Source organism: Salmo salar, chromosome ssa04 (assembly GCF_905237065.1).
Source record: "Salmo salar chromosome ssa04, Ssal_v3.1, whole genome shotgun sequence".
Lineage (NCBI taxonomy): Eukaryota > Metazoa > Chordata > Actinopteri > Salmoniformes > Salmonidae > Salmo > Salmo salar.
This window is the reverse complement of record NC_059445.1, coordinates 25,605,886-25,632,735: the sequence shown is the minus strand read 5'-3', so window position 1 is coordinate 25,632,735 and position 26,850 is coordinate 25,605,886. Positions and strand designations below refer to the sequence as shown.

Here is a 26,850-nt window from a genome sequence, read left to right as displayed (position 1 = left end):
AGCCCTGTCATGATTGTCTGCGAAACCAACTGCGTACTGGAACGATGCCTGTGGTGACCTTCACAAAAGAGGACATCTGTGCCAGCGTGACGAATCTCATGGCGTGTTATTACGCCTTTCACCTCACATATCCCAAGTGCATTGCGACACTCTTCTCTGTGCTGCAGACAGAAGTCCTCTTGGACGCCATCCATGACCGGGACATGACTTCTTCATATAAAAAGGCTATGGCCGAGTGGAAAAAGTTCATTACTGACTAGGGTTGCACAACACAATTTTTTCATTTCCGGTCCCGATAACAGAACTGTATGTAGTGGCCCATCTGAGAACCGATCTGATAACCTTTAATAAATAGGCAGGGAATTTGTTTATTATGTAAGGGCTGCGTCAATTCAATTCTGGTATCAGAACAAAATGTAACACTAGGCTACTGAATATATTTTCAGCTGTTTATTAATAGAATTAGTCAAGCAGAATAAATGGTAAATGCAGTCTTCGTATATACGGGTTCACTGTAACACCTCGCAGGGCAAACAGAGAACTGAAATGACATAAGTTCTTCCTTAAATACTTCTTGACAGACGTAGTTCCCTCTCCCTGAGGGCCTGTCATAGTAGAGGCTTGGGTGTGGTTTAGACTTACTCCAGCCTATTGTTGGCGTGCAGGCTGGTCCCAGCCTCTAGACGCATCTTTGTTGCCAAGCATAGTTGTCTACTAGCTTATCTTCGTGTGTGTACCCGAGAGTCAGACACCCAAGGACAGTGCCTGTTCTTGTGCCACAGCCATTCTCCCCTCTATCAGTTCCTCACATACACCTGTCCTTGAGCGGCCCCACAACCAGGCATTGTGTGTGTCACGAGTCTACTCAGCCTACACTACTAGCCAGCAACTCTCCAGTTAGTCATGTCTATTATGTCGCTCAATCTATGTTAATACAATATAAACCTCTTATGTTTAGCATTAGTATTCATAAGTTATGCACCACAACAAATTTTATTATATAGGTTTAAATAGTTGTATTATATTGGTTATGCAAACATAGTTGGTTAAACCCTAACAATAATAAGAAGGTTTAAAGCACTTATGTTTGTTATCTTGCCATAGGTCTTACATTTTCACCTTGACCTCCAATGGCCTTTGTTGTTGTTTTTGCATCCTTTGTTCTGGCCATATCAGCCTCTGGATATACTGAGTCCTCAATAAAGAAGTGAAAAGAAATTAGATTCTTTCTTTAAGCAAGCCAATCTCATTTCTAGTAGTATTACAAGTACATTTATCTTAGTCAAGATTACTTAAGCACAATATGCTATTTTTCTGTAAATTCCTTGGAATATTGCCTTATTTCAAGATGATTGCAATAGCACTGGATTCTAAATTTAAGCACATTTTCCTACATATTGAGAATTATTCTTAAATCTTTTTATTCTTAAATCTTATTCTTAAATTCTTTGTATCCAGACAAATGACTTGTTTTTAGTCTGAACGCACTAGGTTTAAGATATGTGCGTTCTTTGAGACTAGATATTTTTACTTGTTTTATTCTTAGGGCTAGGGGGCAGTATTCGGAAATCCGGATGAACGACGTGCCCAAAGTAAACTGCCTGTTCCTCAGGCCCAGAAGCTAGGATATGCATATAATTAGTAGTATTGGATAGAAACCACTCTGACGTTTCTAAAACTGTTAAAATAATGTCTGAGTATAACACAACTGATATGGCAGGCGAAAACCCGAGGAGAATCCATCCAGAATTCTTTGAGGTCACGACCCATTGAAATGCTTGTCTATGGGAAATTCAAAGGAAATCCTCCCAGATTGCAGTTCCTATGGCTTCCACTAGATGTCAAGTCTTTAGAAAGGGTTTCAGGCTTGTTTTTTGAAAAATTAATTAGTTGTAGTTTTTCAAGGTGGCTCTCATTTTGACTGTAGTCTTGTGGCGCGCACCTCGTTATTTATCTCCGGTATTGAACATGCATTCCATCTTAAATTTTATAGTTTATTTACATATTAGGGTACCTGAAGATTGATTAGAAACGTTGTTTGACTTGTTTGGACGAAGTTTAATGGTAACTTTTTGGATTCCTTTGTAATCATGTTGAACTAGTGGAACAGGTGGATTACTGAATCAAACACGCCAACTAAACAGATTTTTGGGCGATATAAAGAAGGACTTCATCGAACAAAACAACCATTTGTTGTGTAGCTGGGACCCTTGGGATTGCAAACAGAGGAAGATCTTCAAAGGTAAGTGATTTATTTTATCGCTATTTCTGACTTTTGTGACACCTCTGCTGGTTTGGAAAATGTTTTTAATGCTTTTGTATGCGGGGCGCTGTCCTCAGATAATCGCATGGTATGCTTTCGCCGAAAAGCCTTTTTGAAATCTGACAAAAGCGGCTGGATTAACAAGAAGTTAAGCTTTTAAATGATTTATGACACTTGTATTTTCATGAATGTTTAATATTAAAATGTTTGTATTTCGCACTCTGCAATTTCACTGGATGTTGTCGAGATGGGGTGCTAGCTTCCCACCTAGCCCAAAGATGATAAACCTTTAATGCAATTGCAGACAGAAGTTGACAATCAGGAACATAGCACGCATGTTTCTGAGTAAGTTCTGCATCAAAGGTCCCATGTTATTTTATCAAACCTGAAGTCCAGCCCTAGTGATGTCACTGCCTACGTCATTATCTTTTACTCATGAGACCAACGCCATGCCTACACAGCTATAAAAAACAAGGCTTTTAGTGTTATCTAAAATCTTAGCAGTAAATGTCCAAGTTGATTTATAATGGAATGTCTGACTAGTCTTATCTCCTACACTCCCCTGCAGAGTTCTGTCTCAGTCACACATTTCTCAGAGGGGTCTCTTTATAAGAGGCAGAGAGAGGGAACTAGAAAACAACTGTGGAACAATATTAAAACCTCATGTGTATATATAGTTAATCTGTAGTCTTGGACCCTATGCATGTAAAGAGGGAGGGTCTTAATAACCCCTCCCCTTCTATTAACATAAGCATAATCAATTATTCTAATACATCAATCATTTGGTACAGCCCCAATCATGACCCCTAGGTGAACTCCCAGCAAGGTCTTTATTTAACCTCCAGTATGTCCAACCCTCCCATTGATCATGCACTCTTCAGTCTCAAAAAAAAAAGTTCTGACCATTCTGTACTGTAATATGTTCATTGTAAAGAGCAGAGAATAGGGAGAAGTGTACAGTGAATGTGTCCGTTCTCTCCTTAGTCCATTCTCTCCTGGAATATCATCCACGTAAAAGCATCAAAGTATTCTCAAGGCTGATATTGGGTATTCAGTATCAGAAAACTAAGGTTGTTATTATTCTGGTATCAATTGCAGTTTGGGGTTAGTGTATTTTCATGGACAACGAGTTTAGGCATTTATGTATCTGGGGGGGTAAACAAGTAGGTGTCTGGTTTCCTCCTATCCTGTCTTCATTCCATAGCTGAGTGGTGATTGGACAGAGCACTGGAAGGACGGGGATCAAACTAGCTGTGTGGGTGCTGACACCTGCAAAGAAACAGGCAGAGTAAATGCAACATCTGATGCTATGCTCACACTCTTAAAAGCTCTTCTCTAGTCCTCTTTCCATTCATCTTCCTCTCTCTCTCTCTCAATTCAAGGTTGCTTTATTAGCATGACATTCAGGCAGTATGTATGGCCAAAGCAAACAAAACATTAACAATACAAGACATTCAAATGGAAAGAAAAAAATGTAATATGATTGGGAGTGTGTGTGTTTTCCTTCAACAGTGGGGGGTCTGGGAGTGGTACTTGAGTTAACAAATCCACAGGAACAAACACGTAATTTTTAGGTAGTTACTATGCGATTACCATTTCTGTACTGTAAAATAAATTGCTACTCAATTACAGATCTGTAACCATAGAAGTAATCATTTATTTCCTCACCTCTCATTCAAATGCTTCTTCCTGAGCCTAAAAACAAGAAAACAGGTGTTATGAGTCTCATCAGGTTAATTCAAATTCATTAGCGCACACCATAGCAAAACGTTTGGCAACGGAAAATGAAAACAAGCTTTTCTTATTCGATATGGTCAGGGTAGTCCCTTCCCGTATCGGCCTGTTACTTCCGTCTCGTTCCCAGTGAATACAACCCAGTTTAAGAGAATGTGCCTGCGTGAAAGGTCTGTTCATATTTTGAATGACTTAGATAGCATTACATGGCAGATGATATTAGGCTTTATTACCTGCACTCACAGGTCTGATGCTCCAGAAACATCAGCTCCACATACTGCCCTGCCCTGTCCTCTCAGTCGGAGTTATCCTCATCAACTGACACACACAGAGGAAAACACAAACACATGCATTGAGGTGAGGTGAAGAAGATATGTATAGCTCTTTCTGTGCATGCACGCAAAGGTGTGGACCGGCATTGGATGTTTTACAGGAACATATTTATCTCTTTTAGGTTGGAAGAGGGTAGCCCAAGGAAATCTGTGGTCTCCTGACACAAAGTGACCCTCACCTGCATACGCGTGAGGGTGGTGTGGCACTCCAGGTTCTCGTCTCCACAGCAACCAGTACATTGCCACAGAGGCACGCAGGCAGGGCAAAACATGTATTCCACCCCTCCAGGGAACTCCACCAATCGCTCCATCGAACGACACAAACTCTGCCCCAAACCCCCCTGGAACAGCATCACTGCAACAAGAGTTGACCAATGAACTATCACTCAGACTCAGGTTGATTGACAGCTGACCAAAGTATTCAACGTCTAAGTAACCTAACAATGTTATAAAATAATAATAAAGTTATTTAATTTAAGGAACTAGAGATGCCCTTACCTCTAGAGTGTGTTTCCACTGGGGAGTTAGAAGTCTGGAATAAAAATAAGAAAATGATCACGGAGAGACATCACTGTGAACAACATAGCCAATAAATAGTGACAGTTGACACCCACTCAGTCAGTCACAACAACTTTGACTATGAACATATTTATTGGGCAGCTGATGAGCATACTCTTGTGGTAGAGAGAGAATGCAACAACTGTGAGCAAGCAAATGTTCTATTATAGCCTATTTTCAGCTCAACAAAAGCAGAAGGGGCAGAACGACGCCAAACCAAACAGAATAAGTTCACGCAGGGCCTCAGACTCCAGACTTATATCCAGACTAACGCAGTGGCATACTGTAGTAGGATAGCAGGAGCATCTCCAGTAGTAGAGAGAGAGATATCTTTCTCCTCAGGCCAAAAGTTTTTCTTTCCTTATTTTGCCTTTCTGATTCAACCCACTCTCGGGCTTTTTGAGTTCCAATGAAGCCATAGTTTGGATAAACCCAAAATGTCTATTAATGATACACCTGCTGTTTTAATATACTGTTACATTATATTAATAAATCAATCTGTTTTGTGAACTTGAAGCCATGGAAGGAGTCTGGCTAACACCAGTTCACGTTGGTCGCTTCAGCCAGGCTGATGGAAGGAAGCCATGGCTTCTACAAACCTTAGGCCATGCAATGAGAATGTCTGTGGCATAGGAGACACATTTTCCTGGATGTTACAGTGGTGCTGAATAATCTATTTCAGTACCAGCTACGTGTTGTCACTCAGCAACAAGAGACAGCGATTTGGCAAAAGTGCATATTTGTCGCCATAGTGATGCCACATAACCAACCATACGTGACCATTAGGCTCTTCCCACAGACCACTAACGCAAAAGTACAAAAAGGCATCCCAGGACATCTCTACAAAGACTAAGTCTTTGTTTTGTTACGAACTGGCTCGTAGGGCATAACAAAGAGGGAGACAAGGCGGAGATAAAAAATAAAAAAAACATATTTATTAAATAAGTAACCTATATCCAACTAACAATGGTGTGTGTAGTCAGTAGTGTAAGTTGAAAATATCATAATATATTTAACCTTTATTTAACTAGGCAAGTCAGTTAAGAATAAATTCTTATTTACAATGACGTCCTATACCGGCCAAACCCAGACAAAGCTGGGCTAATTGTGCGTCGCCCTATGGGACTCCCAATCACAGCCGGTTGTGATACAGCCTGGATTCAAATCAGGGTGTATGCAGTGATGCCTCAAGCACAGAGATGCAGAGCCTGCATAGATGGTGCATAGATGCGTGCATAGATGGTGATAATGAAGGGTGTCGAGAGGTGCCAAAACAAATGAACACAAAGAAGCCGAGCACAGGTGTGTCCCATTTCGCTGACGACCCTCCCGGCTCCGCCCACCGACATTCTATTAAGGAAACAAGAGCAGAGAAAGAATTTGGCAGACAGAGTGGGAGGCTCATCACAGTTTGGACACAGTGAGACACACACGTCTCTGGTCACAAACTATGAACACAAACAAATACAAGCCCAGACGGTGGACAGGCAGCTCACAGAGACAATGGGAGAGACAGTTTTCTGCTAGCCATCCTTGACCTAAGGGGCTCTCTCTCTCCCTCACCATTTCTTCCTGTCCTTTGTCTCTCACTCTTTTCCCCATCTTTCTTTCTTTCATAAATGTCAGTTTGTATCTCTCGATCCAGTGGTCTCATCTGGGCTGGTTTCAATGGCTCTAATAAATGTCACCATTAGCTCATGTTTAACTGGCCTCCATTACATGTATCCTGTTGACACTAAGAGGTAGTTTCTCTGTATGGGTTTCAGCTGGTTATCACACACAAACCCATGTAGTGAGAAGGAGGTGGTCAGGTTGTGTAGCGATTTAGGTGGAACAGAGTCAAGTCCTGCGTCTGGTTTACGAGTGTTTTAACGATGCATTTTTCCTACAACAGCCGAAGATGTAACATGTTGTTCCCCAAAACACCATGCAGAGAGAACGGTCGCTAAGTGCATCGTTGGAGCATGTGTCGACGATTCTAATAGCATTGACAAAAAGGGAGCACTGCTCTCTGATCAGCTTTCTCCATTCAAATCTAAATTCAAAATAAATTGCACATCCTAGAATTAACTTAAAATAATGTTTTTCGACCACAAATAACCATAACTGTAGCGACCCTGTGTTTATAAACATGGATATCGACTTTTCTACTTCAGCATGCTTTTGTGGCACAGTTGATGTCATTTAGGGCTACGGCCAGAAGTTTAACCTGTTGAGGACCTGATCCCGGTATTGGGATTTATTGTCAAGAGACCATGGCGGGAAATGCATATCCTAGCTTCTGAGTTGGTGTAGGAGGCAGTTAAAAATGGACACATATTTTTTTCAAAATTCTCAATACTGCCCCCTAGCCCGTAGAGGTTATTGTATAACATAATGTCCCAGGAGTGTCATCTGATGAAGATTGTCAAAGGTTAGTGCATAATTTTAGCTGGTTATCTGCTTTTGGTGACGCCTGTCTTTGAATTGACAAAACATTACACACAGCTATTTTCAATGTACTCTCCTAACATAACCTAACTTTATGCTTTCGCCGTAAAGCCTCTTTGAAATCGGACAATCTGGTTGGATTTAGGAGATGTTTATCTTTCAAATGGTGAAAAATAGTTGATTGTTTGAGAATTTCCCGCAACGGTCTCTTGACAGGGCCCGACGTCCACAGGTGGGGGTTGTGCTTACAGCCCAACACCGTGCAGGACGTTTGGCATTTTCCAGAGAACACCAAGATTGGCAAATTCGCCACTGGCACCCTGTGCTCTTCACAGATGAAAGCAGGTTCACACTGAGCACATGTGACAGACGTGACAGAGTCTGGAGACGCCGTGGAGAACGTTCTGCTGCCTGCAACATCCTCCAGCATGACCGGTTTGGCGGTGGGTCAGTCATGGTGTGGGGTGGCATTTCTTTGGGGGGCCGCACAGCCCTCCATGTGCTCGCCAGAGGTAGCCTGACTGCCATTAGCTACCGAGATGAGATCCTCAGACCCCTTGTGAGACCATATGCTGGTGCGGTTGGCCCTGGGTTTCTCCTAATGCAAGACAATGCTAGACCTCATGTGGCTGGAGTGTGTCAGCAGTTCCTGCAAGAGGAAGGCATTGATGCTATGGACTGGCCCGCCCATTCCCCAGACCTGAATCCAATTGAGCACATCTGGGACATCATGTCTCGCTCCATCCACCAACGCCACGTTGCACCACAGACTGTCCAGGAGTTGGTGGATGCTTTAGCCCAGGTCTGGGAGGAGATCCCTCAGGAGACCACCTGCCACCTCATCAGGAGCATGCCCAGGCATTGTAGGGAGGTCATACAGGCACGTGGAGGCCACACACACTACTGAGCCTCATTTTGACTTTTAAGGACATTACATCAAAGTTGGATCAGCCTGTTTTCCACTTTAATTTTGAGTGTGACTCCAAATCGAGACCTCCATGGGTTGATCAATTGGATTTCCATTGATTATTTTTGTGTGATTATGTTGTCAGCACATTCAACTATGTAAAGAAAAAAGTATTTAATAAGATGATTTCTTTCATTCAGATCTAGGATGTGTTGTTTAAGTGTTCCCTTTATTTTTTTGAGCAGTATATTATAGCCAATGTAGCGTCCATGTTGTCTTAGGTCTCTCTTGTTGTGATGTGTGTTTTGTCCTATATTTATATGTTATTTTTTAATCCCAGCCCCCATCCCCGCAGGAGGTATTTTGCCTTTTGGTAGGCCGTCATTGTAAATAAGAATTTGTTCTTAACTGAATTGCCTAGTTAAATAAAGGTTAAATAAAAATAAAAAACCTGTCTGATTAGGATGAATAATATCTGCCAAAACCTTTAATTCTATGAGCTAACCATTTAGCTATCATTTTTGCATCACAACACTGAAGTGTAAGAGGCCTTCAATTTTTTTCAATGGACTAGATCTTTATATATATACACACACACACACCACTTGGATCCTGTTACAGTAATAATGAAATCAGACCCGTGTTGAGTGTCCGATAATCTACCATTTATATAGAAGTGGTTAAAACATGCTAATAATGGTCTTCTGAGTATATCAAAAAAAGTTTGGTATACCTCCACTGGTATGCCATCCAGCCCTGGAGTTCACGGACATAAAGGCTTTAATTGCATCAAGAAGTTCCTCCTCTGTAATTTTGCCTTCACATGAGTCTTTCTGTACATATGTTAATTTTACATTATTAATAAGAAAAAAAGCTATACAATTAGCTTTGGTTGGTGGAGATGGAGGAGAGTGAAATGAAAACATATGCTTAAAGTACTTTACTTCCTCTTTCAAAAAATATTGTTTAGTGAATCATGAGTGACTCCATCCCTTGTAACAAGTTGCAGTACATTTATTTTGGTAGCATTTCTATGTTGAAGATGGGAAAAATGCACCAAATTCTTTTCCACATATTCCATCCAGTTTGCTTTATGTTTTATAATATATTACACTGGATCTTTCTTGAATAAGTGCCTCCATTTCTTTTTGCTTTTCCTCTAACTTCCTCTGAGCCTCTATGGTACAGTTTTTATTGCTTTCTATCTGTACTGTTAGTCCTTCAATTTCCTTTGTTAATATGGACTTTTTTGACCTAAATTGCTTTTGTTTTATAGATGAGTACTGAATTGCATGGCTTCTAAAGGCACATTTAAAAGTGTCCCATACAAAAAGGGGATCTGCTGTACCTATGTTATGTCGGAAAAAGTCAGTTATACATTCTTCTGTCCAAGTTAAAAACAAGTTATTATCCAGTAGGCTTTGATAAAGTGTCCAATATCCTCGCCCACGTGGAAATTCTGTAAGAGTAATATATACGCCAATTATGTGATGGTCTGACCGCATTCTGTCCCCTATCAACACTTTTTAAACTTTTGGTGCCAGAGAGAATGACATAAGAAAGGTTATCAGCCTGTTGTTTCCAAAATATTATTAATCTCTCATCTAAATTAGTCTATGAATTAATAAAGTATTGGCATACTCTGTAGTTGGTGTATAGATCACAACCTTTCATATCCTACAACTCTTTCTTCCCACGAAAGAGCTGTTTTAGAAACGAGTCTCTGCCTGTATCTATCCCTTACTGTAAATATTTGTCTAATGCTCGGACAGATACGGGAGGATAGCGAGAGAGAGAGAGGAATGTTATTTTGGAATGAGTTTTAGCGATAGGCTACACACTGTTTAAATGTGGCACTGTTTAAATGGATTTAGCATTTACAAATTTGACCATATTTAATAAGGGGGAGGGGGATTAGGGAAATTTGCATTCGGTCTGTGCTCAACGCACTACGGCTGCTAGCCTCCCTTATCAGGAGACAACAAACATACGAAAATAGACCTAAATGTTTTTTTATTTCCAAAGTTACTAATTAAGACGTTGAACATTTAAAAAATATAAAGTTACAGGCTATATCTATCGTCTCCCACTTACTTTTAGTTAGTGCAACAAATCAGTAACAACAAAAGAAACATACCATCAATGAGAAAATATAGCAGCATGAACGTCAGTCTGGCAAACCTTCTCCATCCGAACAAATGGTTGATTGCTCTAAAGCTCGAGCTGTTCAGTGGTGCGCACTGTGAAGAACCTGAAAGAGGTGATGTTGTCGTTGTACAGAGGAGAGAATAGACTCAACCAGACCAGCAGCCCTCTTGTCACGCCCTGACCCGAGAGAGCCGTTTTTCTCTGTTTTGTTAGGTCAGGGTGTGATATGGGGTGGGGCCGGGTATGGTTTCCAATCAGAGGCAGCTAGCTGTCTATCGTTGTCTCTGATTGGGAGCCATACTTAGGCAGCCTTTTCCCATCTGGGTTTTTGTGGGTAGTTGTTTTCCGTTTAGTTGTCTGTTGCCTGACGGAACTGTTTGCTTTTGTTTTGTTTCTTTGTATAAGTGTTTCATTATAGTAATAAATATGAGCACTCAACACACTGCGTTTTGGTCCACTCCTTTTGACGATCATAACACCTCTGGGGTTTATTCATTTTGCCGATTCTGTTGCAAACGTTTCTTAAACAGAAGCAAATGGAACAGGGAGGGACCTACCTGAATTTATCCAATAGAAACTCTCATTTTATTTGCAACTGTTTGGACTAATGATTACACCCCTGATCTCATCAACAGCCTGTCTCTCCCTCTGGAAGTAAAGTAATAAGATTACAACTCCATCTACAGTGGTGTAGCTGACAACCCTGTCAGTAATCACATCATCACCATCAACATCATAACACACTGTGGAGATGGAGGACTTGGAGAAGACGTATGTGTGAGAAATCATATAATCCATTATTGCCATGAGCTCATTGGACTATAATACCCATCCCTCTTGAGATGGGGAGCGGTTAGTAGATTTGTTGTGTAGTGATGAACCAGAGTGTACTGTGGGTTGTTAAAGAACACCTTCTAGTGGAGAAAATTGAGAATTTCACAGTAAACTGTTTGCATCATCTTGTATGGTAGCCTTATATGTTCTATTATGTGAGGTATATACGCTGAGTGTACAAAGCATTTGGAAAATCTGCTCTTTCCATGACATAGGTGAATCCAGGTGAAAGCTATAATCCCTTATTGATGTCATGCTCACCTGTTAAATCCACTTCAATCAGTGTAGATGAAGGAGAGGAGACAGGTTAAAGAAGGATTTTTAAGCCTTGAGACAATTGAGACATGGATTGTGTATGTGTTCCATTCAGAGAGTGAATGGGTAAGACAAAAAATGTAAGTGCCTTTGAACAGGGTATAACAGTAGGTGCCAGGCGCACTGCTTTGAGTGTGTCAAGAACTGCAATGTTGTTAGGTTTTTCACACTCATCACTCAAGAATGGTCCACCACGCAAAGGACATCCAGCCAACTTGACACAACTGTGGGAAGCATTGGAGTCGACATGGGCCAGCATCCCTGTGGAACGCTTTTGACACCTTGTAGAGTCCATGCCCTGGCGAATTAAGGCTGTTCTGAGGGCGGGTGCAACTCAATATTAGGAAGCTATTCCTAATGTTTCGTACACTCAGTGCCTTCAGAAAGTTTTCATATCCAGTGACTTATTCTACATTTTGTTGTGTTACAGCCTAAATTACAAAAGGATTAAATATATTTTTCTCTCACCCATCTATCTACACACAATACCCTACAATGACAAAGTGAAAATATGTTTTTAGAAATGTTTACACATTTATTGAAAATGAAATACAGAAATATCTTTATTGACATATTCATACCCCTGAGTCAATACTTTGTAGATGCATATTTGGCAGCAATTACAGCTGTGTCTTTCTGGGTAAGTCGCTCTGGATAAGAGCGTCTGCTAAATGACTTAAATGTAAATGTAAGTCTCTAAGAGCTTTGCAGACCTGGATTGTACAATATTTGCACATTATTCTTTCAGCCTCATTATAAAATTTATTAAATTGTTTTTCCCCCTCATCAATCTACACCTAATACCCCATAATGACAAAGCGTCATACCCAGGAAGACTCAAGCCTGTAATCGCTGCCAAAAGCACTTCAACAAATGACTGAGTAAAGGGTCTAAATACTTATGTAAATGTGATATTTCATTTTTTTTCTATACATTTGCAAAAATGTCTACAAAACTGTTTTTGCTTTGTCTTTATGGGGTATTGTGTGTAGATTGATGAGGCGAAAAAACTATTTAATCAATTTTAGAATAAGGCTGTAATGTAACAAAATGTGGAAAAAGTCAAGGGGTCTGAATTTTTCCCGAATGCACAAGGGTTTCATTCAAGCTTGGGTTCTGAAGGCACTGTATGTCATGTATTGTATTTGTTTTCCCACCACACAACACAACCACAGAACAAAGATGAGACGCATGGAGAAAAATACTATCCTGTTATCCCAGAAATCTTTGCAGTGTTATTCACCATAGGGAGACTCCAACAAAGGTAAGATACATTTACTGTAACACAGTTCACTTATCCTGTACGTGTCCCTCAAAAAGAGCTGTTTCTATCTAACTCATTCTGTGTGCATTCATTCTCTCACTTCATATTATCCAGAGATTCTTTGAATGTTGATGGATGGTGGATGACAATCCTTTGAAAAGCAGAGAACGAAGTTAGAGAGAGAAAGTAGGTTGGTTGAAATTGAGAACCAATGGACTTGTAACACAATGCTGCTTGGAAGAGTCTTTGGAATCTCCCTGATTTGAGGCTGGGTTGCAGGTGACTGAACAAAGAAAACATCTGCCTCAGGAATACGTTTGGGAGGGGCAGCCAGCTTGTGGGAGGGTTGGGGGCCTGTGTGGGGTAACCAGAGATCTGTGTGGGTGTGTTGCTTGGGCTTACTCAGCCAGGTTAAACCTAGTAGATTGTACTTGGTATGAGTGGGTGGGATAAACAAGCTGTGTAGGGTGCTGAAATTTGTCTTGTCAAAGAACTCAACTGCTTTAACGTTTAAATTAATCATTTACCCTGTCTACAATCAGAAATACAGTGCTGAATGTATCATCAACATCATATTTGCATATAACTGTACTGGTCTCTGACTCTCTCATTCCCTTCACAAGTTAACCTGGTGTGTGTTGAAATACAATAAAAGTAGCATGACTTGAAATACGGTATAATTAGCTTTTGTAAAGAAAGGTAAATCCCAAAATGTGAAATAGTATGTAAAGGTTTTTGCTTTCATAATTTTCAAAGTGTTATTCAGAAGGTTGTTGTGGTTGATCTCATGTGTTTACATTGAATAGGATATCAAGGTGTTTTGACACTTGAACATGTTATTCTGGTGTATCTCTAGATCAGGGTTTTCCAAGCTTGGTCCTGGGCCCCCCCCCCCCCCTTTGGGGCAGGTTTGTTTTTCCCCCTAGCACTACACAGCTGATTCAAATAATCAAAGCTTGATGATGAGTTGGTGATTTGAATCAGCATTGTAGTGCTACGGCAAAAAACAAAACTTGCACCCAGGGGGAGGGGGCCCAGGATCGAGTTTGGGAAACCCAGATTGATAAAGCCAACAAATTCTGCTTATCTATTGCAGCTTATCTATTGCATCATATTTTCAATCAGCCTATGCAATATGATGCATTAGATAGAAAGTAAAACTACCTGAATGCCTGGGTATCAGGCCTGGGCATTATGTAGATACAATGAAAGTTACTGAGTGTTAATGTCCGTTAGAGAGAATGGTAAATGGTAGTTCATGTGTCAAGACAAACAAATGCCGTTCAAAAGAAAATGCTATAAGAAGTGCAGCTGCTACATATTTTCAATACTGTGTGGGAGTAAAGAGCACTGTATTTGAAAGTTATTACATGTGTTGCCGATACCAGATCAGAGTAGCATGTCTCTTTCTATGACCATGGTGTGGTCCTGATAGAAATGTGTTGTATAGAACTTAGTGTACAGCCACCTCTTCTGTACATCACTCTGCAAAGTTCTTTGAATAAAGACCTGATGTTCTGATCTATCTAAAGAAGAGTAGAAATGGACACTTATAAGGCAGGTATTTATGTTTTAGAGGTGTGAGATCACTCCCCAAATTCAAAACATGCAGGTCAAATAAAGTGGCTTATCATCCAGGCAGTGTCATTACCCAGACACACACACACACACACACACACACACACACACACACACACACACTCGGACATACTTAAATAGCTTGGCTTATCTGATGCCAAGTACAGAGACACTAATGCCAAAAAGTCTGCAAGTCAGAGACAGGTACCCATGGTAACAAATGAGTCCTGAGTGTTTACAGAACCTGTCCAGGGGGGTGAGCGTTTGTATGCTTCTGCCAGTTAGTCACACCTCACCTTAGGCCCATATTTACTTCCCTTTATGTGTCTTCATAGATTCATCCGAAAGAGTGCAAGTTGACATTGATTATGCATCGATAACTCCTAAAAAAACGAATGGATAACCAGGTTAGCAAAAATGTTACAGGGAGATTGACAATAGAGCAGCTTTAGCAGCCCTCATGGCTATAACTGTTGGCTTTAGCTCTGTGCCAGTGGGTTAATGTGATCTTGAGTTTCACAGACCACCTGAGTTTGATACCAGGCCTGATGTCAATGCAACCAGTTTTTCCCATATGATATGGTTGTGTTGCACAATGAGAAGCCACACAGCACATATAGTATATAATAATGCCTTTGATCACCTGTGTCTTTTACAGTAGTTGCAAAGTCTGTGGACTTTTAAAGCTTGGCTTCGTGGTTCCTCCCAATAGCGTTAGGAATGGTTCTAGATGAGTTGTGTTGACTTTTGAGCTACCTACCGCAGAACAATGAGAATAGACAGGAGAGCATCAGCCGTGGTCCTGTTTTCTTCCTCTGGCACAAAGTTTCTAATAAAGAAACATGAAAACCTTTTTATTTTTGTTTCTTTCCTACCCCTTTTTATCTCCCATCTCTCTGCCCCTTCTTTCTCTATCCCTCTCCGTCCTTCCCTCCCCTACCTCCCTCCCACTCCGTGCCGAGGAGGAGCGAACAGGTATACCAGAATTGGAGTCGCTTAGAGACAACCCTAACCTGACATCAGTTTATGATTCACTCCAGTTACATTGCATGGCTGCCAGCGGGGATGTTGACACAGCATGAAGGAGCAAAACGGGAAGTCACCGAGAGGCCAACATGATAACTCACATCATGTAGAGGACTATATATCATAAAGAGGACATTGAAACAACATTTAAGTAAAAAAATATTCACCCAGAAAATCTTTTAGAGACTCAGTTGTTATGTGAGAAAATTCCCCTGGAACTGTTTCACTGATATTATAATATCTATTAGGCTTTCTTTTTATAAAAAAAAATAAAAAATAAAAAAAAATGGAAGGGGTGGATCAGCTTAATATTGCCGAAAGATTGTTGCTTCCATCAATGTAATTGTCTGCATCATTTCCAATCCCCCATATCTTTTTTGGTAAATATATATATCCATATACATACAGGTATGCACACATATACACATATATACAGACACATGCCTATATAGATATACATACTTTTTAAAGAATATGCCTTTATTATTCCCCACAAACCCTACCATCCTTATGGGAGAGTGGGAGAAAAATGCCCTGGTACTGTTGCGCTGATGTTATAATTTCAGGCTTTCTTTGTAGGTCATTCTAATTCTGTCAAATAGAGGCCTCGCTGACATCCACTGATGAGGACCAATTCAATAACTATTTATTGATTTAGTAGCAGGGTCAGGATAATATGTCTTTTTAAATGCCTTTTGTCCCAAATCCCAATGTATAAGTTAAAACAAATGGAACTATCTTCTAAATCACTAGTGTGTTTGCTATGCTACTCTCCACTCTCCTTCTATCAGAGCATGTTGTGCTCCACCTACATTAGTGAAGCCTTTGAACAGGGCTCCGGGCAGCCGAGCGGAAATGGAGGAAAACTCGCCTCCCTGCGGACCTGGCATCCTTTCACTCCCTCCTCTCTACATTTTCCTCTTCTGTCTGCTGCTAAAGCCACTTTCTACCACTCTAAACTCCAAGCATCTGCCTCTAACCCTAGGAAGCTCTTTGCTACCTTCTCCTCCCTCCTGAATCCTCCTCCCCCTCCCCCCCCCTCCTCCCTCTCTGCGGATGACTTCGTCAACCATTTTGAAAAGAAGGTTGACGACATCCGATCCTCGTTTGCTAAGTCAAACGACACTGCTGGTCCTGCTCACACTGCCCTACCCTGTGCTTTGACCTCTTTCTCCCCTCTCTCTCCAGATGAAATCTCGCGTCTTGTGACGGCCGGCCGCCCAACAACCTGCCCACTTGACCCTATCCCCTCCTCTCTTCTCCAGACCATTTCCGGAGACCTTCTCCCCTACCTCACCTCGCTCATCAACTCATCCTTGACCGCTGGCTACGTCCCTTCCGTCTTCAAGAGAGCGAGAGTTGCACCCCTTCTGAAAAAACCTACACTCGATCCCTCCGATGTCAACAACTACAGACCAGTATCCCTTCTTTCCTTTCTCTCCAAAACTCTTGAACGTGCCGTCCTTGGCCAGCTCTCTTGCTATCTCTCTCAGAATGACCTTCTTGATCCTAATCAGTCAGGTTTCAAGACTGGGCATTCAACTGAGACTGCTCTTCTCTGTGTCACGGAGGCTCTCCGCACTGCTAAAGCTAACTCTCTCTCCTCTGCTCTCATCCTTCTAGACCTATCTGCTGCCTTTGATACCGTGAACCATCAGATCCTCCTCTCCACCCTCTCCGAGCTGGGCATCTCCGGCGCCGCCCACGCTTGGATTGCGTCCTACCTACCTCACCACTGGTGTCCCCCAGGGCTCTGTTCTTGGCCCACTCCTATTCTCGCTATACACCAAGTCACTTGGCTCTGTCATATCCTCACATGGTCTCTCATATCATTGCTATGCAGATGACACACAATTAATCTTCTCCTTTCCCCCTTCTGACAACCAGGTGGCGAATCGCATCTCTGCATGTCTGGCAGACATATCAGTGTGGATGACGGATCACCACCTCACGCTGAACCTCGGCAAGACGGAGCTGCTCTTCCTCCCGGGGAAGGACTGCCCGTTCCATGATCTTGCCATCACGGTTGACAACTCCCTTGTGTCCTCCTCCCAGAGTGCTAAGAGCCTTGGCGTGACCCTGGACAACACCCTGTCGTTCTCCACCAACATCAAGGCGGTGACCCGATCCTGTAGGTTCATGCTCTACAACATTCGCAGAGTACGACCCTGCCTCACACAGGAAGCGGCGCAGGTCCTAATCCAGGCACTTGTCATCTCCCGTCTGGATTATTGCAACTCGCTGTTGGCTGGGCTCCCTGCCTGTGCCATTAAACCCCTACAACTCATCCAGAACGCCGCAGCCCGTCTGGTGTTCAACCTTCCCAAGTTCTCTCACGTCACCCCGCTCCTCCGCTCTCTCCACTGGCTTCCAGTCGAAGCTCGCATCCGCTACAAGACCATGGTGCTTGCCTACGGAGCTGTGAGGGGAACGGCACCTCCGTACCTTCAGGCTCTGATCAGGCCCTACACCCAAACAAGGGCACTCCGTTCATCCACCTCTGGCCTGCTCGCCTCCCTACCTCTGAGGAAGCACAGTTCCCGCTCAGCCCAGTCAAAACTGTTCGCTGCTCTGGCACCCCAATGGTGGAACAAGCTCCCTCACGACGCCAGGACAGCGGAGTCAATCACCACCTTCCGGAGACACCTGAAACCCCACCTCTTCAAGGAATACCTGGGATAGGATAACCTCTATGGGCAAGGTGGGACGTAACAGCGACTTGCAGCCTGTGGCGCGATTTTCAAAATCTTAAAAATCCTATTACTTCAATTTCTCAAACATATGACTATTTTACAGCTATTTAAAGACAAGACTCTCGTTAATCTAACCACACTGTCCGATTTCAAAAAGGCTTTACAACGAAAGCAAAACATTAGATTATGTCAGCAGAGTACCAAGCCAGAAATAATCAGACACCCATTTTTCAAGCCAGCATATAATGTCACCAAAACCCAGAAGACAGCTAAATGCAGCACTCACCTTTGATGATCTTCATCAGATGACAACCCTAGGACATTATCTTATACAATACATGCATGTTTTGTTCAATCAAGTTCATATTTATATCAAAAACCAGCTTTTTACATTAGCATGTGACGTTCAGAACTAGCATACCCCCCGCAAACTTAGTAAATGATAGAGATGGAAAAGAAGTTCAAGAAATGGTCAGACAGGCCACTTCCTGTAAAGGAATCTCTCAGGTTTTGACCTGCCATTTGAGTTCTGTTATACTCACAGACACCATTCAAACAGTTTTAGAAAATGTAGGGTGTTTTCTATCCATATGTAATAAGTATATGCATATTCTAGTTACTGGGTAGGAGTGGTAACCAGATTAAATCGGGTATGTTTTTTATCCAGCCGTGTCAATACTGCCCCCTAGCCCTAACAGGATAAAGTAATCCTTCTAACCCCCCCTTAAAAGATTTAGATGCACTATTGTAAAGTGGTTGTTCCACTGGATATTATAAGGTGAATGCACCAATTTGTAAGTCGCTCTGGATAAGAGCGTCTGCTAAATGACTTAAATGTTAAATGTTAAAATGTATATATCTGTGCTAGCACAGGTTACTGTGACCCGGAAATACAAAATCTGTCGATACCATAGTGAGTTGTTGCACTGTAGGCTATTTCATATTTTTCTACTCTAGTAGGTACTAAGACTGAATATGAAGATTTAATTCACTTTACACTATTTTAAAATAATCTCTTGACTTATTCAAACTGATAAAGATAAGTCATAGACTTACCCATACATTTCATTTAATGTTATACATTTTTTATATTTCCTGATGTTTAACAGTCATCAATACATCAATACCCATGCTTGAAATACAGTTTATAAAAATGTACACACCTTATCGCAACCCCAAATATGGGTTAATTACTCCACTCTCCATTTATGTTTTTGTTGTCATTTAAATCTTTGTAAACAATGTATTGCTTCAGAATACCTGTGTAAACTGTCATTCATTGAAACCATAGCTGCCTCTGAGTTTGAGAGTGGAAACATTTCTTCAGAAACACAACTCCAGATTGTGGTTTTAATGTAACCTACTTCTAGGGTCAAATAGGAGGGACCACAGTAATTGGTTGGTGGATTCTCTATTTAGCGAGTTTAATGTGTGACCTTTTTTTCTGTCACTTTGCATACCAGACAGCTGTACATTTCACATTTAAAAACAATTATGACTGTAAACAGTGAATTACTAACTTTTTATTTTAAAATCCTATACATTTCCAGCTTTGTTTAGAGAAAACGTTGGTCTTTTCTTCCAATCCATTTCCCCCATCTAGTGGTTGAATGTTTTTATATTTCAGTATACTGTATACTGTACATAATGCAGTGTTTCGCTCTGAGACAGTATACTGTATACTGTACATAATGCACAGTGTTTCACTCTGAGACAGTATACTGTATACTGTACATAATGCACAGTGTTTCACTCTGAGACAGTATACTGTACATAATGCACAGTGTTTCACTCTGAGACTGTATACTGTACATAATGCAGTGTTTTGCTCTGAGACAGTATACTGTCAATTGTGTAAGTGTATCTTAAATCATGTGCAACCAAAATGTTCTCTAACCTTTCTGTGCTTTAGACTGTGGTCACACATTTTTGTGCCAATGTGCCATTATTATCACATTATTGTGAGTAAAAATTAAAACATTTGTGAAATATGCCATGTCGATGCTATTTTTATTGCTTGAATCACATTTGGTAGCAAAATGAGAGCCTCATCAGTCTGTGTATTTGTTATTTATGTTCATTTTAATATTGTCATATTACTGTATTGTTGAGTTTGTATTATAGATATGTTGTGGTAGAGTGTAATAATATGTTGTTATCTAGTGTTTTATTTTGTATGTAATTGTGTAATCCTGATTGGACCCCAGGAAGAATATCTAATAGGGACCTGAATGAAATACAAATACAAATGTCTCAAAATCAGTAGCTATCTTACCTCTATATTGTTTTACGTTTTCCAGATTCGAGAAGAAAGATGTTGAAGTACATTTTGATAAGAGTACACTCCAACCTAAAGGTATTTAAATACATCCGAGTGAGGATGAAAGTCCCAGATCCCGACACCTCAGAATATTCTCCACATGGGCCAACTAGTCATTTAAATAAATATGATAAATGGTCCCCGTGTTATGCAACAAGGTCATCTCCATTCAGCTGGGGATCAACTAAAATACCATGCTGAGTGCTCCGAAATCAAATTGACATATAAACGGTGCTTAACATTGGGATAGGCATGTCGCTAGCGGGACACCTGGCCAACATCCGGTGAAATTACGGAGCGCCAAATTCAAATTAAATTACTATAAATATTTAACTTTCATAAAATCACAAGTGCAATACATCCAAATAAAGCTTAACTTGTTGTTAATCCAGCCGCCGTGTCAGATTTCAAATAGGCTTTACGGCGAAAGCAAACCATGCAATTATCTGAGGACAGTGCCCCGCATACCAACACATGAAAAACATATTTCAACCAGACAGGTGCAACACGAAAGTCAGAAATAGTGATATAAAACATGCCTTACCTTTGATGATCTTCTTCTGTTGGCACTCCAAAAGGTCCCAGTTACATCACAAATGGTCCTTTTGTTCGATAATGTCCTTCTTTATATCCATAAAAACTCAGTTTAGTTGGCGCGCTTCAGTCAATAATCCACTCAGTTTCCCTCGTTCAAAATGCATACAAAATGAATCCCAAACATTACTAATAAACTTTTCCAAACAAGTCAAACAACATTTATAATCAAACCTTAGGTATCCTAATACGCAAAATAAACAATTACATTTACGACGGAGAATAGTATGTTCATTACCGGAGATAAATAAGAATGAAACACTACAGCCAAAATGGGAGCTGTGCTCATTATCTTTCTATAGGACCCTGTCCTGATGGTTGGAGGAGACTCAGATGTAGCTGTTATTACTTCTCAATAACAGTACAACTTGGAGTGAGAGCAGACAAGACTGCAGAGAGAGAGGAGCAGACCTGTTGATCATGAACAGCAGAGAGGAACAGGTGTGTATGTGGGTACATGAGAGAGAGAGCGATAGAGAGAGAGTGAGTGAGAGATAGAGAAAGAGATAGAGATAGGGTGAGAGAGAGAGACTGATCATACTACTTAGTTGTATGCAGAATCTTCTAAACAACTTGTGTGGAAAAAATGTATTTCTGGATTGGTCTGACTGTCTCAGAGAAAGAAGGGATCTGGAAATGGGTGAATGGAACAAAACCAACCACAACACAGTGATTGAAATGCAGAGTAACATATCAATTACAATGGAACAGGCAGAGTAACCAATAATCACTTGTTTTTCCTCCTGGGTTGACTGTTGACTGAACTACTTGGTTCTTAGGTTCTGGAGAGAAGGAGAGCCAAATAATGCCCAGGGGGGTGAGAACTGTGCAGTCTTCAACAGCTTCAGCGATAACCTGGGAATTATACAGTCATGGAATGACCAGCCTAGCTGATTGCTTATCCATTGGGTATGCAAATACACACCTAACGTGTCCTCCTAATAGGCCTACACATCGTGATTTCGTCTGCCCACAGGAGAATATTTGAATTCCATTGTAAAAAAAAATACAAAGCAGTGATGCTAGAAGTTGATGCTGACAAGTCCTGGTAGGAAAACAGATGACCCTTAACACATGTAAAAAAAAAGGCCCAGTAATTAGCTAGCGATTAACATTAATGGAAGTTGAACATTGAATCTACATCAGATGTTAATTCTTCAAGTCGGCTGTTTTGGCATGTGTTCAGGATAATCTGAATTCCCTTTTGAATTTGCTATAGCGTTTAGATTTCCTCCAACATTAAGATGAATACTTCCTGCATTTCATTAGTAGCACAAATTGTAGAGAAAATGTATGAAAATCTTTGTAAACATTCCAGTTAACTATGACTAACATGCGCCCTCTACTGGCTAGAAAGGCATATAGAAGGTCAAAGCGCAGAACATTACAGTAGTAGGTAGGATTGCTTAAAATTGCTTAAGAGAATTGATTGCGTTGTAATATGAGAATGCAACTAACCTGGAAGCTGATGCGACATGTAGGTTCAGTCATAATCTATCCATCCAACTGTGGCTTCCACTGTGAACAAGACAGCTGCTTTAAACTGATCATTTCTTTGTCAGATGGAATGATTTTACAAATAAACATTTTAGAAGCTAAGAGATCAGCCATCTTTTAATGTATTGTATCGTGCACACTGACAATAAAAGTATTGATAATTTGACCTTTGTTCATGAGCTAATTTAGAAATCTGTGTTGTGTTGCCATAATAACATGCACTCATAGTCAAGATGTTTAATATAATAATGTCACTTAGTCAAATGACATATTCTATCAATAACTATAATTAAGTGAACCAGAGCTTTGTGCTTTAGCAAGGTAATTATGGGACCAAGTCAATTCCTCTGGTAACCGTGGGATAATCTACTCATGTGATTGGAAGAGAGTGTGTGCACACTGTACTGTACAGGTGTAGGTGTTGATTCAGGCCAGTGACCTAGCCACTGACCATTCTTCACCATTTTCCCTACGGATCCCAGGCTTGAGCCCCTCTATTTGTGTGGCTATTCTGAATAAAATCTACAAAATGTCCAGTATTTTATTCACCTCAATTGAACGAAATACAATTATGTTTCTTTAGGGGAAAGAATGTACAGTATTTATTAGTCTTTCACCATATAAAACACACCCAATACTTTTAAAGTTGTACTAATATGGCATGTACACTACATTTTCTTCTGGCCTTTGGGAAACCAACTCACAAGGATTAGGAGAGAGTGACTGTGGGTGATATTGACCAATTAATGTGTGGGCGTTGAGGGTCAGTGCACGCTGGGTCGAACAGTAGTTTAATCTCAATAGTTTCCTTTCCTTCATCTGAATTCATGTGGGTAAAAATCAGAACTGCTGAAAGGAAATACATCCACAATATTGCTTTCACCTGTCCCATGTTTCAGATCAGTGCATTTGAAGCAGAGGAGAGGAAGCCACTGAGGACTATTGAGATACACCCAGTGAAGGAGGTTAGCTTCAACACAGAGTTTGTCTCTGTGGGTAGTCTACATTAGCGTCTGACTCAGAACAAGCTCAGATCATTCATTTATTGTAAGGTGATCTCTGTGAAGCTGTTTGTCTCAGAGCCTGACTTAACAGGATCAACCTAAAGTGTCAGCTAAAAGTCTCTGGAACTGGACAAAGAGAGGACAGAGATCCGGTAAGGACACACACTTCCTGGTACAGACACACACCACCCCAATTAATAATAATTGAATTATATACACATTAGTTTGTGTTTTAACTCCACATTAGTGATCAACCTCAGGTTCTAGCAGCTATGACGGACTGCAAATTATGCAGCTTTGGGGTTCGCATTATCGCGAGTATGTACACAGGGAGAGGCTTGCCACAACTTTTAAGTGCATGCAATTTATCAGTATGTGTGACTAGGTGCAAGGTCCATTGATCTACATTTTAATCTTGCCTTCAAAGTTACATAAAACATTACTGTGCACTTACAGTAATCTACAGTAGTGCTAATGCAGACATGAAAACACACATAGTTCAGAGCAGAGTTCTTATGACAATGTTTGAATTTGATTTCCTCAGGCTGAAGAACCCTTGCATGGCAGTCCCTCCCTCTCACCTCTTACTTAGGCAACAATCAGTCATGTGAATAATTAGTCTGTCACGGTCGCAGACTAGTCACCACATCTTCAGAAAGTGGTGGAGAGGAAGGCCACTTACCATAAATAAGGTACTAACTTTAACGTGTCTGTGACTGTGTGTGAGTGTATGTAAGTGCAGTGCATGACTTAGACCGAAATCGGTAATGATACTCATTTTGGGTGCTGGTACTGTGGTGCAGGAGCTCAACAATACTTTTGAGCAAATATTCTATAAGAGGATATTGGTTTTTGATATTGGTTTTACTACTCTACCTTGATGCCTGAATATCACTCCCCCATTCTCCCTGTCTCTGTCTCTCTCTCTAGCATTTTTCTCTCTCTCTCTCTCTCTGTCTCTGTCTGGCCAACCATCATTCTATATCTCTATCCATACAGTTCAAGATGGTGCGGTCTGTCAGAGAAGAAGGTAGTCAGCTGAGCACCATACAAGACCTGAAGAACTCTGGCTTCGGCCGTCCTCCCCCCCGACACGGCCTCAAGCTCCTTTTTTGGTTCGCCAACGAGTGTGTGGCGTTCAATCACCACGGCAACATGCTGGTACAGTGCCACCCTGAGATGGAAGAGTTCGGCTTCCACTACTTTGGCAACTTCGAGGAGATTCTCCCAGTTCTATCGCGAGACTGCAGGGAAAGCTACTTCGAGGTGGGCAACCTGAACACAGAGACCTATTCCAAAGCCGAGGACCTACCGGACTACGTGAGAAAGGACTACAGGCTTTCCCTGGGCTACCGCCAATGCAACAAGGACCGCATCATCATCAGGCTGAAGCAGGGGGACGTGACGGCCACCTATGTCACCGAGCATAAGGAGGACGGCGGCCGGGGGGAGTTTGACTCCGAACGCACCCACCTTATAAATCCGGATTTGATCCGCATCATCCAGGACCCTGAGCTGGAGCTAGCGACATTCCTGGACCAGACGGGCTACATGGGGCTGTCGCTGAGAGACCGCCTCCTCAGAGCTTTCAAGGTCTTCATCTTTTTTGTGGTCTTCCTGGTGATTACTTTTATCATTTTGAGCATCTTAGGGAAGTTGTAGAGAAAGGATTCTGAGTTAATTTGCCATAGTGTTTTGGTTGGGTAAGTCATATAGCCTAGTAAATATAACAGTTATATTATTTTATAAATAGTAAAATAGTTATGTTACAAATAGCATATTATTAGGCCTATTTGTAATATATGATATATTATCTGTTTAAAAACATGAATTTACATGGATGGAAACTTTCATTCTGTGATTATTTTGAGTAAAAATCTTATAGCAAACAATGTTATCTCTCTTGCTGTTTCATTACAGCAAACAATGTAATCTCTCGTTGTTTCATTATAGCAAAGATGTAATCAAATCAAATGTATTTATAAAGCCCTTCTTACATCAGCTGATATCTCAAAGTGCTGTACTGAAACCCAGCCTAAAACCCCAAACAGCAAGCAATGCAGGTGTAGAAGCAGTGTGTCATTATAGCAAAAAATGTAATCTCTTGTTTTATTATAGCAAATATCGGATGTCATCTCATGGGAACCCTCAGAACAATCTGGTCCGGACCAAACCACTTTGGACAGTTTGGTCCGGCCCACTTGGGATCCGGAACAGGACCAGACCACGTCCTTGTTGGGACTATCGCTGAGAGAACGGTGCACCAGAGTCTTTGTAGTCATCATAGTGGTTCTCCTGGTCATCACTTTGATTGTTTTGGTCATTTTAGGAAAGTTTTAGAGATAGCAGTCATTGTAGCTGTTGTGCTGCTGTTGGTCCATCAGGGTTGGGGTCAATTCCATGTCAATTCAATCAATTCAGGAAGTAAACTGAAATAAAAAAAATGTACTAACGGAAAAGCTTTGAAAATTGACTAAATTGAAATGGAATTGACCCCAACCTTGATGGACCAATAACAGCACAACAGCTACAATGACCCTCTAACTTCCCTAAAATGACCAAAACGATCAAAGTGATGACCAGGATAACCACTATGATGACTCTGGTGCACCGTTTTACTTGTAGTTTACTTGCTTTTACTTGCAATGACTGTGATATGTGGTTGCCTTTGCCTACCTTAGTTGAAGGCACTGACTGTAAATCAGTTTGGATAAGAGTGGATGCTAATGTTGTGTTTTTAAATGTTTTTGTAATCGATAACATATCAGATTTCTAATACACCGATTTGGAATGAAATACAAAGAAGACAAGCTGTATAATTTGTCTTTATTTCACCTCTGTGATATACTTCTGTTCTTTATACAAATAAGGAACAGAAACTTTTCTAATACGCACACAAGTGCACACCGCACACACACTACATAAACACTTGACCTTTGTCACCTCATTGTCATTTGGAAGTCAGAGCATCACTGAGACAGACAGCATACAAAGAAACCGACAGACTATACACACAGAACCCGCTATCATCATCAACATTGATATATGGAGAAAGATGAGGACGTCTATGCCAATGTAGAGGAGATCAGTGTGAAAGACTGATGATCTGGCTGCAGGTTACGAGACTTTACACCAGAGTCCACAGGCTGGAACAAGTAAGTGTGTTTACAGATTCTTCTTTTGTATTCATTACATTTACTTTGAAGGACAATGCCCAACAAAACCATATGTCTATTAGGAACTGAGGAATGATGCGTCACACCAGATATGACTACTTTTCATCTGTAGTCTAATCTTGGAAACATATACAAAAGAGACAACGTAAATACATCAGACATAAAAAAAACAGCGAT

At 41.0% G+C, this 26,850-nt stretch overlaps 1 protein-coding gene and 2 long non-coding RNA genes across 5 annotated transcripts; 1 reads left to right on the top strand and 2 right to left on the bottom strand.

The window, feature by feature from the left end:
* Positions 1-2,440: 2,440 nt before the first annotated feature.
* Positions 2,441-3,964, bottom strand: LOC106602777 (uncharacterized). Its single transcript, XR_001328290.2, has 2 exons — positions 3,932-3,964; positions 2,441-3,532 (listed from the first exon to the last, which is right to left on the bottom strand). It is a non-coding gene; the product is annotated as an uncharacterized lncRNA (long non-coding RNA).
* A 327-nt stretch (positions 3,965-4,291) lies between these two features.
* On the bottom strand, positions 4,292-10,573 carry LOC106602778 (uncharacterized). Its single transcript, XR_001328291.2, has 5 exons — positions 10,362-10,573; positions 5,950-6,237; positions 4,828-4,861; positions 4,509-4,684; positions 4,292-4,315 (listed from the first exon to the last, which is right to left on the bottom strand). It is a non-coding gene; the product is annotated as an uncharacterized lncRNA (long non-coding RNA).
* A 12,810-nt stretch (positions 10,574-23,383) lies between these two features.
* LOC106602797 (uncharacterized) lies at positions 23,384-26,302 on the top strand. 3 transcript variants are annotated; one of them, XM_014195653.2, is made up of 4 exons: positions 23,384-23,649; positions 24,042-24,189; positions 24,497-25,090; positions 25,616-26,302. In XM_014195653.2, exons 3-4 carry the CDS (start codon positions 24,503-24,505, stop codon positions 25,835-25,837), a joined length of 810 nt encoding a protein of 269 aa, XP_014051128.1. In that variant the 5' UTR covers positions 23,384-23,649; positions 24,042-24,189; positions 24,497-24,502; the 3' UTR covers positions 25,838-26,302. The 3 variants fall into 3 exon arrangements, with proteins under 3 accessions (XP_014051128.1, XP_014051127.1, XP_045572712.1); XM_014195652.2 differs by having other exon boundaries at positions 24,428-25,090; XM_045716756.1 differs by lacking the exon at positions 25,616-26,302 and having other exon boundaries at positions 23,385-23,649; positions 24,428-25,498.
* Positions 26,303-26,850: the final 548 nt, after the last annotated feature.

Excerpts from the sequence above, each read along its gene's own strand:
- LOC106602797 (XM_014195653.2), top strand. The coding sequence starts at position 24,503 with ATGGTGCGGTCTGTCAGAGAAGAAGGTAGTCAGCTGAGCACCATACAA. Across the intron at positions 25,091-25,615 it reads GCCTCCTCAGAGCTTTCAAG|CAAATATCGGATGTCATCTC; the intron begins GTCTTCATCTTT and ends GTTTTATTATAG.